Source organism: Lepidochelys kempii, chromosome 1 (assembly GCF_965140265.1).
Source record: "Lepidochelys kempii isolate rLepKem1 chromosome 1, rLepKem1.hap2, whole genome shotgun sequence".
NCBI lineage: Eukaryota > Metazoa > Chordata > Testudines > Cheloniidae > Lepidochelys > Lepidochelys kempii.
Window position 1 is genome coordinate 346,231,242 of NC_133256.1, and position 13,846 is coordinate 346,245,087.

At 50.5% G+C, this 13,846-nt stretch overlaps 1 protein-coding gene across 3 annotated transcripts in view; it reads left to right on the plus strand.

The window, feature by feature from the left end:
* Positions 1-441: 441 nt before the first annotated feature.
* The window catches only part of LOC140905487 (uncharacterized), a 45,169-nt gene continuing 31,764 nt past the window's right edge, over positions 442-13,846 (plus strand). For all 3 annotated transcript variants that reach the window (XM_073328917.1, XM_073328920.1, XM_073328918.1), the window contains exons 1-3: positions 442-549; positions 3,361-3,516; positions 8,941-9,068. In XM_073328917.1, coding sequence (XP_073185018.1) covers positions 498-549; positions 3,361-3,516; positions 8,941-9,068 — 336 coding nt within the window. In that variant the 5' untranslated portion in view covers positions 442-497. The remainder of the gene's footprint in view (positions 550-3,360; positions 3,517-8,940; positions 9,069-13,846) is intronic.

Here is a 13,846-nt window from a genome sequence, read left to right on the forward strand (position 1 = left end):
CGGGGGGCAGGGTCCGGGCACCCCTGGCAGCTCCGCGCACCCGGCGCGGGGGGCAGGGTCCGGGCACCCCTGGCAGCTCCGCGCACCCCGGCGCGGGGGGCAGGGTCCGGGCACCCCTGGCAGCTCCGCGCACCCCGGCGCGGGGGGCAGGGTCCGGGCACCCCTGGCAGCTCCGCGCACCCCGGCGCGGGGGGCAGGGTCCGGGCACCCCTGGCAGCTCCGCGCACCCGGCGCGGGGGGCAGGGTCCGGGCACCCCTGGCAGATCCGCGCACCCCTGGCAGCTCCGCGCACCCGGCGCGGGGGGGCAGGGTCCGGGCACCCCTAGGACACCCCGGCGGGCCGTGCTGGGCGCACACGTTCCCCTCCTCGCCCCGGAGACGGAGGAGGAGGCGGGGGGGGGGACGGTGCCAGGCGCATGCTCCGCGCCGTCCTTTAAATCCCCCGGCTGCAGGCCCGGCTGCTGCCGCCGCACGTGCTGATCCCCGGGGGAGCTGCCATGTCCCACGAGTCGGACCCCGGCCGCCGCCGCCACACGCACGACACCTTCGGTGAGCGGCCGGGGGGCGCCTGCAAGGGGGCCGGGGGTTGGTTTGCAAGCCGCGGGGGAGCTCCCGTCCCCGCTGCACCGGGAGCTCGCTGGGCCCCGAGAGGGGCCGTGGCTGCGGCTGGGGGCGCGGCGGGGCGAGCCGCCGTCTGGTGCCGCGCGTCAGGCTGCCCTGGAGGGGGAAGAGTCCCGCTAGCCGGCCACGGGCCGCGCCTGCTCCCTCGGCTCGTGCCGAGAGGCCGGGGAGCAGCCTCCCGTTCCCGGCCCCAGCCCTCGCCGGCGTGCACGAAAACCGGGGGGCTGCTGCAGCCCCGGCCCAAGCCGGACTAAGTCTTGGCTCCCGCGATGCCGCCCAGACCCTCTCCTGGGCAGAGCAAGGCGGACACCTGCTGGCTCGAGCTCGCCAAATAATTCTCTGGCTCCTTTCTGTTGATGTATAAATAGAGCCCTGCCCCACAGAAAGGTTAGGGATCTTGGATTAACTCGGGTCCCCAATTTACTGAGCATCTGAGGCTTTATAAACCTTGGCACCGAATAACAACCTCTGAAACCCAGTGGAAAACCTCTATGAGGTGCGGATGCCCCTGCGGGTGCTAATGCAGCATCCTGCTGGTGTGGGAGACCCTGAACCCAGGCTGTGTTTGTGCATGGGGTGCATAACCCTTCCTGGATATAAAACGTGGGCTAACCAAGCGAGTGTATCTTGCTGTGTGTTCTGAGTGAAACATGTTTGCTTCTGGTAGCACCCACCCCGTGTGCTAGATGCAAGGGCCAGGCCTAGGCCGGGAAGCTCAGTCTATGGGCAGTCTGCGGCGTGCCACGCTTGGGGAAACAACAACCAACTTGGGTGTGCTGCTTGCTATGAATCTAGTCTAAGCAGAACGGAGTCTGTAAGGCCAATTTAAATCTCCTCCAGGTAGGAGACTTGAGGATGAGCGCAGAAGCATTGTCAACCCCAGACTGCCAACAATCATGGCATTGGCTTAAGAATCGTGAGATTTTAAAACTATTTTGTAGTTATTCAATTACCTTCTGGTTCTTTCCCCCCCCCCCAGTCTCTAGGGTGCACAAGCTCTAAATTTACAAGCTTTTACTCTGAGATAGCGCGTCTAGAAACTTACATGAAAGCTGATATTTTCGTGCAATAGCATGATTCCAGAAGCTGGGTCTTTAAGGAAAAAAATATAAAAATGGTGAGACCGGCAATAATGTGGTGAGAGTTGGCAACACTGGTGAAAAATAAACTAGACTCCTCAAATTCTTTCAGTTCCATTATCTAAACCATGCACAAGTAACCTTTAAATGTATGGCTTTATCTTGAAAGTGCCCCTTCTTTGTCTGTCTAAGCTGCCCTATTGTATTAGTGCTTGAAAGAACTGGTTATAAAGCATGAATAGCTGTGACTCAAGACCAGATGTGTAGCCAGATTTTATTCTCCTGGCGCCTCTGCCTTCAGCCTGTCTTAGCAGGGTGGATCAGCATTGTACAATATAGTGCTAGGCACTGCAAAGGGCAGTCGGACAATATTTCTGTGTGTAGGGGTGTTCTGGGGACCCATGGCAGGTTTAGACAATACCAACTTTGAAGTCCCATTTTTTGTACCTAGAGGTAGGTAGATGGGGTACATGCTGGAAACTAGCTTGATCATCTGCCCTTTGACACCCCTAGAAACTGACCTTACCTAGCATCTTTTGTCAACAAATAGGGTGGGGGAAGGGGGAGGAGGATTGATCCCCTAAACATAAAGGGGAAACTGAAATGATTTGAAAGCCGTACGCTGTTGGAGGTGACCAATGGGTTAAACCAGCTCCAGGCTCTGTCTCTGAAGCCCCAGGGACCTTGTCAGTCAGTCAAACTGGTGTAACCGTGACAGTATAATTGGTTAGTTTGGTGACGATCATGTGAAGCCACTTCCAAACCAGCCCTGTGAGCTGTGTTTTGTTATCCTAGCTGTCATCTGATTCACAGTGGACCTCTGTTGGGTGAGCGTGTAACTTGGCTGGAATTTTTGGGTTGCTTGATCTGTCCTCTGCTCTGGTGGTAGCAAGAGTAGAGTTTTTCCAGCCCCACCCTGAAACGGATCTATCTAGGCCAAACCTGCCAACGTCAGAAGGAAAACAAGGGGGCTTTATAACGTCTGCAGGGAGGGGTGGAACCTGGGCCCCCTTTCCTTGCCCAAAGGTAACCTTCAGATTACCCCATCTAGAGACCGCCAACCCACCATTGCCTCTAACCCAGCAGGAAGCAAACATTCTATGTAACAAAAATACTGCCTCCCACTTGAGTTTTCCTCCTTGATGCATCTACTGGCTGCTGTGTAAGTCCACAGAGCTGTAAAAATGGGGTGCCTTCCCCAAGGATGACCTAAGCGAGAAGGGGGGGAGGGATAGCTCAGTGGTTTGGGCACTGGCCTGCTAAACCCAGGGTTGTGAGTTCAATCCTTGAGGGGGCCATTTGGGATCTGGGGCAAAAATGGGGGATGGGCCCTGCTTTGAGCAGGGGGCTTGGACAGGATAACCTCCTGAGGTCCCTTCCAACCCTGATAGTCTATGAGCTCGACAGAATACAGCAAGTGACGCTCACTGGAAAAAGTCCTCCAGTGTTTGTTGCCGTGGAGGAGTTTCTCTATTGTCTCTTCTGATTTGGCCTTTCTTCCCCTCCATCCGTGCTTTCTCACCTTCAGCATTTCTCTCCCCCATCCTGCCTGTTCCTAATAATGACAGTCTGGGATCCATAACGGCTCCCGGTTAGAAGCACTGCACCCCGATGGCGACTGGCTACTTTGCTCACTCTCCCTTTACCGTATGCGTTTCAGATTTCCACAAGGAATTTGAGCATCGGGTCGACCCCCATCGGCGAGGGTCGCTGTGTGACCGGCACTGTGCTGCCATTAACAACACCCATGGAGACCTTGGGGACATGCATTCGGGATCCCATCAGCATAGCATAATGACGCCCAGGATACTGCCGGGTAAGCAGAGCTGAAAGGGTTGCCTGGAATGGTGCTGGGCTTACTGCACAGAGTTGGCCCTGGGGCAATGGGAAAGGGTTATAGAGGGCGCCTTTCTCATTCAGTCCCTCTTGAGAGGAGAGGATGAGGTGGCTGATGCTCCGTAGCTAAGAAATGCACTGCAGCAGAAACTGTGCAGACAGCCCGGGGAATGCAAGGGGGGCTCCAAGTGCAAAGGGGTCGGTCTCTGACCACCTTCTCCAGCTCTGGGGTGTCACACCAGAACCCTGTGGCACTCACCTAGCACCTTTGGTTGAAGGATCTAAATGCTTGGCAAATACAAGTGATGCCTGCCTCTCATGGTGTGAGGAGAGGCAATCTGCCTTCTCTTAGAGGAGCAGATCTGGGACATAGAGTGACTTTAAGTGGATGGGAGAGCTGGGAACAGAACCCAGGAGTCCTGGGCTCTAACTAATAAATGCTTGTTGTATGGGTGGATCCCCTGAAATCCTATTGTGGTAAATGGTATTATATTAGCATGGCGAGTATAGCTTATTTGTAATAGCAAGCACTTCAGGTTTTCTAGCATCAAAGATCTTGAAATAAAACTTCTTGTAACGTATTCCTCTACTGGCAGGCTAACCTAGCACCTACCCAGGGGAGGAGACTGATCTCTGGTTGCAAAAATACCCAATGCTTAAAAAGTGATTATGAAGAGAGCAAGGAAGTGATGCTGGGCCAGAGCAGACTTCAGACAAGGAGTGCTCTCATGACCTGCATCTAGCTAGATAGGAGGAATAATGCTCTTGCCAAGGGACTGCTTGCGAATGCTGTAGGTAGAATACGGTGGCGTTCCCTTGACTTCCGTGAACAGCAACAGGGGGAGCAGCAATGAAAGGGTTAAACAGTTCTACGTCAAAAGCCGCTATTCGAGGCACAGTCTGTGCCAAGAACGCTGGGCCATTGCTGCTTTACCTCTCTCCCACCATTCCTGTGCCCATACAGTGGGAATGCTGACCGTGGGCGGAGGGGGGGCAGTGTTTAGGGTATGCAATTAGCTAATAATCATACACCTTGGGTGCAACCCCCGCAGTTCTCTCATGGTAACTTCCCCTGTGTGGCGTACTGAATTTGACAAATGCGTAATCAGCTCTTTGTTATTTCTCATGTCTGCATGGTTTAGTCCTTTTCCTTCTCTCTGGTCACAGCAACATCCTCGCAAAATCCACAGAGAACGACGGGGCTGTCTTGTCCCTTCTCATGTGCTCCTGAGACTGGCTGGAAGGACTGGTTATGAATCATTTCTATTGCGTGTTTTCCAAAGCACTTGTGACTTTTGGGAATGTGGCTGTGTTGAACTGTTTGCCATGGGGGTCCTCAAACGTCCCCATAGCAGGGAACCGCCTGTCCAATGAGAGATGGGGCTCGGGGACCTCCTCTCCTGTTAGTTGCAGTGGAAAAATCTAGAAATTCACAAGAAAAGTAATGCAGGGAAAGTGCTTTATGGGACCAAATTGGGGGAGGGGAGGGGGCGCGCCTGGAAAATCTCCATCCAAGAATATTAAAGGAACTGGCACATTAAATCCCAAGGTTATGGGCCTACCACAGGAGAGGGTGGGTGATTTTCTGTGGCCTGTACTCAGCAGGTGAGACTAGATGATCATGATTGCTCCTTGCTGGCCTTAAAGTCTATGAGGAATGGATCTTTTAGCATGTCTTCTCCAATTTCGCTCCTGGAGCCAGCACCGTGTGAGCAGCCAGCTCTCCACGCACCCCCAGCAAGCGCTCCGGATTTTGTGATGTGCAGCAGGCCCTAGCTTAGGGAACCACTGGTTTGGAGGAACAGTGGTGGGTGGCTTGAGTGTCTCCCATTCATGGGGTCTGGCTGGTCATATGGCACTGCTTCTACTCCCTGATTGCGACGTGTGGATTAGAACCACTCACCCAAATATCCATCAGCTGTCTGCCCGGGGTGAATAACTAATAATTTGACCTTACAAATAGCAGCGAACTGATGCTGGGACATTCTTCTTGCTGAGACTTGCAAATGTATTTTGTCTCAGTGTTTTGTGTTTGTTCAGCATCTAGTAGAATGGGATCCTGGCCATGGCTCCAAAGGGGCTATGGTAATACAAATAAATAATATTGTACTAGCTCTCGTCCATCCTCCCCGTGGAAGGAAAAGGCCGGGGTAGAGACCGTCGAATCGTGGAAGTCAACGAATGGCTACGCAGGTGGTGTCGGAGAGAAGGCTTTGGATTCTTTGACTGTGGGATGGTGTTCCAAGAAGGAGGAGTGCTAGGCAGAGATGGGCTCCGCCTAACGAAGAGAGGGAAGAGCATCTTCGCAAGCAGGCTGGCTAACCTAATAAGGAGGGCTTTAAACTAGGTTCACCAGGGGAAGGAGACCAAAGCCCTGAGGTAAGTGGGATACCGGGAGGAAGCAGGAGCGCGTGAGAGGGAAGGGCTCCTGCCTCATACTGAGAAAGAGGGGCGATCTGTAGGTTACCTCAAGTGCCTATACACAAATGCACGAAGCCTGGGAAACAAGCAGGGAGAACTGGAAGTCCTGGCAAAGTCAAGGAATTATGATGTGATTGGAATAACAGAGACTTGGTGGGATAACTCACATGACTGGAGTACTGCCATGGATGGATATAAGCTGTTCAGGAAGGACAGGCAGGGCAGAAAAGGTGGGGGAGTTGCACTGTATGTAAGAGAGCAGTATACTGCTCAGAGCACAAGTATGAAACTGCAGAAAAACCTGAGTCTCTGGATTAAGTTTAGAAGCGTGAGCAACAAGGGTGATGCCATGGTGGGAGTCTGCTATAGACCACCGGACCGGGGGATGAGGTGGACGAGGCTTTCTTCCAGCAACTCGCAGAAGTTACTAGATCGCATGCCCTGGTTCTCATGGGAGACTTCAATCACCCGGATACCTGCTGGGAGAGCAATACAGCGGTGCACAGACAATCCAAGAAGTTTTTGGAAAATGTGGGGGACAATTTCCTGGTGCAAGTGCTGGAGGAACCAACTAGGGGCAGAGCTCTTCTTGACCTGCTGCTCACAAACCAGGAAGAATTAGTAGGGGAAGCAAAAGTGGATGGGAACCTGGGAGGCAGTGACCATGAGATGGTTGAGTTCAGGATACTGACACAAGGAAGAAAGGAAAGCAGCAGAATACGGACCCTGGACTTCAGAAAAGCAGACTTTGACTCCCTCAGGGAACTGATGGGCAAGATCCCCTGGGAGAATAACATGAGGGGGAAAGGAGTCCAGGAGAGCTGGCTGTATTTTAAAGAATTCTTATTGAGGTTACAGGGACAAACCATCCCGATGTGTAGAAAGAATAGTAAATATGGCAGGCGACCAGCTTGGCTTCACAGTGAAATCCTTGCTGATCTTAGATACAAAAAAGAGGCTTACAAGAAGTGGAAGTTTGGACAAATGACCAGAGACGAGTATAAAAATATTGCTCGGGCATGCAGGAGTGAAATCAGGAAGGCCAGATCACACCTGGAGTTGCAGCTAGCAAGAGATGTTAAGAGTAACAAGAAGGGTTTCTTCAGGTATGTTAGCCAAGAAGAAAGCCAAGAAAAGTGTGGGCCCCTTACTGAATGAGGGAGGCAACCTAGTAAGAGAGGATGTGGAAAAAGCTAATGTACTCAGTGCTTTTTTTGCCTCTGTCTTCACGAACAAGGTCAGCTCCCAGACTGCTGCACTGGGCAGCACAGCATGGGGAGGAGGTGACCAGCCCTCTGTGGAGAAAGAAGTGGTGCTGGACGTGCACAAGTCAATGGGGCCGGATTCATTGCATCCAAGAGTGCTAAAGGAGTTGGCGGATGTGATTGCAGAGCCATTGGCCATTATCTTTGAAAACTCATGGTGATCGGGGGAAGTCCCAGACAACTGGAAAAAGGCTAATGTAGTGCCCATCTTTAAAAAAGGGAAGAAGGAGGATCCTGGGAACTACAGGCCAGTCAGCCTCACCTCAGTCCCTGGAAAAATCATGGAGCAGGTCCTCAAGGAATCAATTCTGAAGGACTTTGAGGAGAGGAAAGTGATCAGGAACAGTCAGCATGGATTCACCAAGGGCAAGTCATACCTGACTAATCTAATTGCCTTCTGTGACGAGATAACGGGCTCTGTGGATGAAGGGAAAGCAGTGGACGTGTTGTTCCTTGACTTTAGCAAAGCTTTTGACATGGTCTCCCACAGTATTCTTGCCAGCAAGTTAAAGAAGTATGGGCTGGATGAATGGACTATAAGGTGGATAGAAAGCTGGCTAGATTGTCAGGCTCAACGGGTAGTGATCAATGACTCCATGTCTAGTTGGCAGCCGGTATCAAGTGGAGTGCCCCAAGGGTCGGTCCTGGGGCCGGTTTTGTTCAATATCTTCATAAATGATCTGAGGATGGTGTGGATTGCACCCTCAGGAAGTTCGCAGATGACACTAAACTGGGAGGAGTGGTAGATACGCTGGAGGGTAGGGATAGGATACAGAGGGACCTAGACAAATTGGAGGATTGGGCCAAAAGAAATCTGAGGTTCAACAAGGATAAGTGCAGGACTCTGCACTTAGGACGGAAGAATCCCATGCACCGCTACAGACTAGGGACCGAATGGCTAGGCAGCAGTTCTGCAGAAAAGGACCGAGGGGTTACAGTGGACGAGAAGCTGGATATGAATCAGTGTGCCCTTGTTGCCAAGAAGGCCAATGGCATTTTGGGCTGTATAAGTAGGGGCATTGCCAGCAGATTGAGGGACGTGATCGTTCCTCTCTATTCGACACTGGTGAGGCCTCATCTGGAGACTGTGTCCAGTTTTGAGCCCCACACTACAAGAAGAATGTGGAAAAATTGGAAAACGTCCAGCGGAGGGCAACAAAAATGATTCGGGGACTGGAACACATGACTTATGAGGAGAGGCTGAGGGAACTGGGGATGTTTAGTCTACAGAAGAGAAGACTGAGGGGGGATTTGATAGCTGCTTTCAACTACCTGAAAGGGGGTTCCAAAGAGGATGGCTCTAGACTATTCTCAATGGTAGCAGATGACAGAACGAGGAGTAATGATCTCAAGTTGCAGTGGAGGAGAATTAGGTTGGATATTAGGAAAAACTTTTTCACTAGGAGGGTGGTGAAACACTGGAATGCGTAACCTAGGGAGGTGGTGGAATCTCCTTCCTTAGAAGTTTTTAAGGTCAGGCTTGACAAAGCCCTGGCTGAGATGATTTAATTGGGGATCGGTCCTGCTTTGAGCAGGGGGTTGGACTAGATGACCTCCTGAGGTCCCTTCCATCCCTGATATTCTATGATTCTCTGAGCAGCCCTACAGGCCAGACATGCAGGATCCTTACAGGGCAGCCCTATAGCTGGCTGTGGGGCTCTGGCTGGGGGTGATGTGTGTCTAAATCTTGGGTTTCTCCTCGCTGGTCTCTTGCGCAGTGATCTCAACACCTGCCTGCTGCCAGCACCTCTCCGACGAGGTGCAAATTTGTGACGGCTGCCTGGTGAAAACCACCATCACTGCGGAAAACGAGGTGGAAGCCAACAAACTCTCCAACAACTATAAGGTTTGTTCTGTGTTCTCCTCCTCACCCGCACCCTTCTCTCTTTGGGGTCATGCATCAGTGGCTGAAAGCCCAGAATCTCCATGAGGGCTGCAACCTCTCTGCTGGCACATATGCTCTCAAGCTAGGGTGCTTCAGAAAGTGCTTCTCTGTTCTCCGCTGTGGCTACTAGGCTCTTTCCTTCGCTCAGGGCAGTTGTTCGGATTCCCTACAGAAGTGTGGGCACTGCACAGTCCGGGGCACTGTGTCAGCTGTTTCTGTGAGGAGCCTAGTCTGTAAAAACCCACTCCTGCAACGGGGGTCTAGCACTGGGGTGATGGGGTCGGTTGTCTTACTCCAGTGTCTGAGACGAAGGGTGGCTCAGTGGTTAGAGTACTAACCTAGGCCTTGAGACCTGGTATCCATTCCCTGCTCTGTTACAGACTTCTTGTGACATTGGGCAAGTCACTTAACCTTTGTGCCTTAATTTCCCGTCTGCTGGAATTATTATTTGAAATTAATATGGGAAATCACCAAACACAATTTAACCATAAATGCCTTTATTAAATCCAAAGGTCAAATGGTTGTTTTAAACCTGCTACCTATTAATTTCCTTTTGATGGCCCCTTGTTCTTGTATTATGAGAAGGAGTAAATAACACTTCCTTATTTACTTTCTCTACACCACTCATGATTTTATAGACCTCGATCATATCCCCCCTTAGTCGCCTCTTTTCCAAGCTGAAAAGTCCCAGTCTTATTAATCTCTCCTCATACGGAAGCCATTCTATACCCCTAATAATGTTTGTTGCCCTTTTCTGAACCTTTTCCAATTCCAATATCTATCTTTTGAGAAAGGGCGACCACATCTGCATGCAATATTCAAGATGTGGGCGTACCATGGGTTTATATAGAGGCAACATGATTTCTGTCGTCTTATCTATCCCTTTCTTGATTCCCAGCATTCTGTTTGCTTTTTTGACTGCCGCTGCACATAGGGTGACTTGCCCAATGTCACTCAAACTATTATTAAAAGCCTAATTATTAAGCAGCTTACTACATCCAGATAGTAACAAAACATATTTATAAGCACTTGATCATGATATTTACAAATGGGCTAAACCCAGGGGTGTTCCGCCCCATACTGGTCGGCTCCAGCGTGGTCAGGCAGGTATTAGCAATGAACCCTTTGAGTTTACTTTTTGTATATCCTTACAAACAAGTGATGTCATTGCCAATGACTGACTTCAGCTAAAGACCAACCTGAGACGTTCACCCTGGTTTCCAGTCTTAATCCAGATAAGATTTACAACCTCCTCTCCTCCCAAGGTCTTTCCTCCCCTCCTTCTTGCTGTACACCAGTTTTCCCGTTGCACCTGGATTCACATCGGCTTTAACACTGGTGTGTGGGTTGGGGGAGGGCCAAGTTGGTTCATTTTAAGACTATCTTCTTGGTTTGATTTAAAATCATTTGCAGTTAAACCTGTTGCTCAGAGGCCGCCTTTGTAGAAACGTCCCCTTATCTTATTAGTTGTTGTTTGAACCAGACATCCACCCTACCTCATTCCTTCTGGCTTTATAACTATTTCCAAAGCCTTCCTGCTACTTGCTAGTCAGGGCCTTTCTTTACAACACGCACATTTCCTTAACCAAACTCAAGTTAACTTTAATTCTCTAATTTTAAACTTCTCATACACATCTGTAAAACGGGGTTAACAGCACTGCCTGATCGGGGTGTTCTGATGGTTCTAAAATTCCGCTCCTCTTACACCCAGGCTGCCAATCTGAGCGTAACTCCTAGAGGCCCCGTCTGGCCAATCTGAGGCTGAAAACTGGCCTCCTGCTTAAGTCTCTCTTCTAAATGTTTCTTATACTGTTAGTGGCAGTGACCTGCATGTTAGGCCTGCTGCTTTGCTAAATACCTTTTCTGACTCGCATCAGCTGTGCCTCTTCCATAGATCATGTGTTGTAATTATTATTTACGCAGGGTATCACGGCAACACTGATTTAACCATATTTTCTTTAGAGCAATTGTACCTTTCGATTTAACAAACATGCCTAACTAATAAGCAATTCGCTACATCCAAACAGCAACAGAAGCATTTGCCCAAGATACTTACAAATGGGCTAAACCCAGGGGTGCTTAGACACCGTTGACTCCCACTTGGTTCATTGCTAATATCTGCCTGACCCTTTTAAAGAGTTTACTTTCCTGTACCTGTTAACAAGTGATGTCCTTGCCAAGTAATGGGCCTTCGTTAAAGCAAGATGAAGGCATTTCTCATTTAGCCAATTGACTGAACCAGGTACCCAATTAACCATGTCTTAGGTTCGGCCTAAGGTAACAGAACTTAAATAAGAGAACTGGTTTTTCTAAGGGTCACTACAAGTGTGTCACACCTCTTCTGTCTCATGACCTCATCCATTTTGGTGACATGCTTTGGGCCTGTTGCTTATGCCAATATCCCACCTCCAATTTAAAACCATAGTTCACCCACATCTAACATGGGCCTATATTCCTAGATTGTGGCTGGCACATAGAGCCTCTCAAAAGCCACATGCGGCACAAGTCACCTTGTACGTGGCATGTTCTCCTCTTCAGCCATGGGTCGGACAAGTCAGTCAGCCCAGGTGCTGTACACAACACTAGCTTCTCCAGATAGTCAGTAACTAAATACACTTGTCTAGATCAAGGTTTTAGCTGCCCCAGGCTAATGGACAGGAGGAGCCTGCTACCTGAGAGAAGACCTTGGGGAGCAGATGCACCTAACCCCACAAAGGGCTTGCTTCCAAGGGAGCACTCTCATCTAACGAGGCTGGTGCCTGGCGGTGAAGGGGAAACCCTCATACCCTGTGGGAAGCCAAAGGGGTGAGGCAGAGGCCAACCGGCCAAAGGAAGAGTTTATTGTCCTGCTCTGACCTCCACCATGTAGTCCTCTTTCTTTATAGACTAAGAACAAAGAAGGCCACTAGGTGAGCAAGAATCAAGGTGAGCAAAAGCAAGGACCTCTGATGCAGGGACTTGTATGACAGTCACCACTCTGTCTGAGCATCCTGGAGAGTGTGGACTCTGGGAGGAACTTTGGGGGCTTGAGATGCATGCAAAGGCGATCTCCGTCACAGTGGTGGGTTTGGGGGCCACTCTCTTCTTCCCAGGCTCAACAGCAATGGTGCTTTACCTTCCTGGGTGCAGAGAAAAAGCTGCCCCATTGACCAATAAAATACAAAAAACACCCTGTATCTGAATCTGGGAATGGCTCAACTCCTCCCGGCCCTGCACTGATCACACAGTTTTCCCTCTGGGGGAAGTTTAGGTTGGATATTAGGAAAAACTTTTTCACTAGGAGGGTGGTGAAACACTGGAATGCGTTACCTAGGGAGGTGGTAGAATCTCCTTCCTTAGAAGTTTTTAAGGTCAGGCTTGACAAAGCCCTGGCTGGGATGATTTAATTGGGGCTTGGTCCTGCTTTGAGCAGGGGGTTGGACTAGATGACCTCCTGAGGTCCCTTCCAACCCTGATATTCTATGAATGAACCACACGGGACACACTAGTCATGTTCGGTGCCCTGATGGTAGCTGCGTGGATGCTGTGTGGGGTTGTACGAACCAATGTAGAATAGAACAGAAAGGTAGATGCCCTAGGTGTGGCAAAAGTGGGAACTGTCCTTTCCCCTTCCATCCCCCACATCATTGATGAATGACGTAGCTCTGATCAGAGCCTTTAACTTTGTGCAAATTGATTGCCCTTCCATTGGGGAAGCCCTGATCTCATAATAGCACCTTCTGACTTACGTGAAATTGCAAAACTGGCGAGTCATGCATCTGAAAACCAACCATTGTTTGTCCTGTAAAATCGTAATTTTCTCACTCCCTTTCGCTCGTTAATCTGGATTAATTTCAGTTGAACGTAATCTGGAGGACCTCAGCAAAGTAGCCCTAACTGCTGAGCCCTGCATGGGTCTGGGGCTGCTGATGCTGCCTCCGCACGGAATGGGTCTGGTTCATCTGGGGCAGTAGCTAGCTGGGAATGACAAACCGGCTTTTCATCAAAACCACTCTGCGGCATGCTCCACAGCAACCAGCCACCAGCTCCAGACGGGATGAGAACAGATCAGCACAAGGGCACTCTGAGGGCTTGTTCTGGGCAGTCTGAACTTCAGACAGGTGACAAGGTGCTCTCCTCAGTCCTGTGACGCTGGTGGTGCCAAAGTGCTACAGAAATGAGCTGGCTTCTGAGACCCCGTCCCCACACACAGTTGTCTCGCTTCGTACAGAAGCTTTGTTCATAAAGCAATCAATGGGGCGTGCTTAGGGCAGGACTGCAGTTGCTACAAGGCAGCATTTTATATCCGTGAAGATGTTACTACACCAATGGGAGAACCTCTCCCGTTGACATAGGTCCTCCACCCCTTCTTCCCCCCCCCCCCCCCGAGAGCTGGTAGCTTTGTCAATGGGAGACGCTCTCCCATCGCCACAACGCTGTCTACACCAAGTGGTAGGCCGGTATAACTGTGTCGCTCCAGGGTGTGGATTTTTCACACTCCTGAATGATGGAGTTATACCTATGTACGATGATCATGTAGACCCAGCCTTACACCATCCATTACTCCCCCATCAGCATATGTTGGCTACAAGCACGTTATTAGATGGCCGTGAGCAATGCAACGCAGTGCCCAGTTTCCATTGGGTTTATAAAGTCTGACCCAAAGCTAAGGACCTGGAGGCAACTGAATGTCCCTTGTAGTCCGTTGGTTACCGGGGAGCAAAAACTACTGAAGATCCCAGGTGATCTAACTTGCCTTC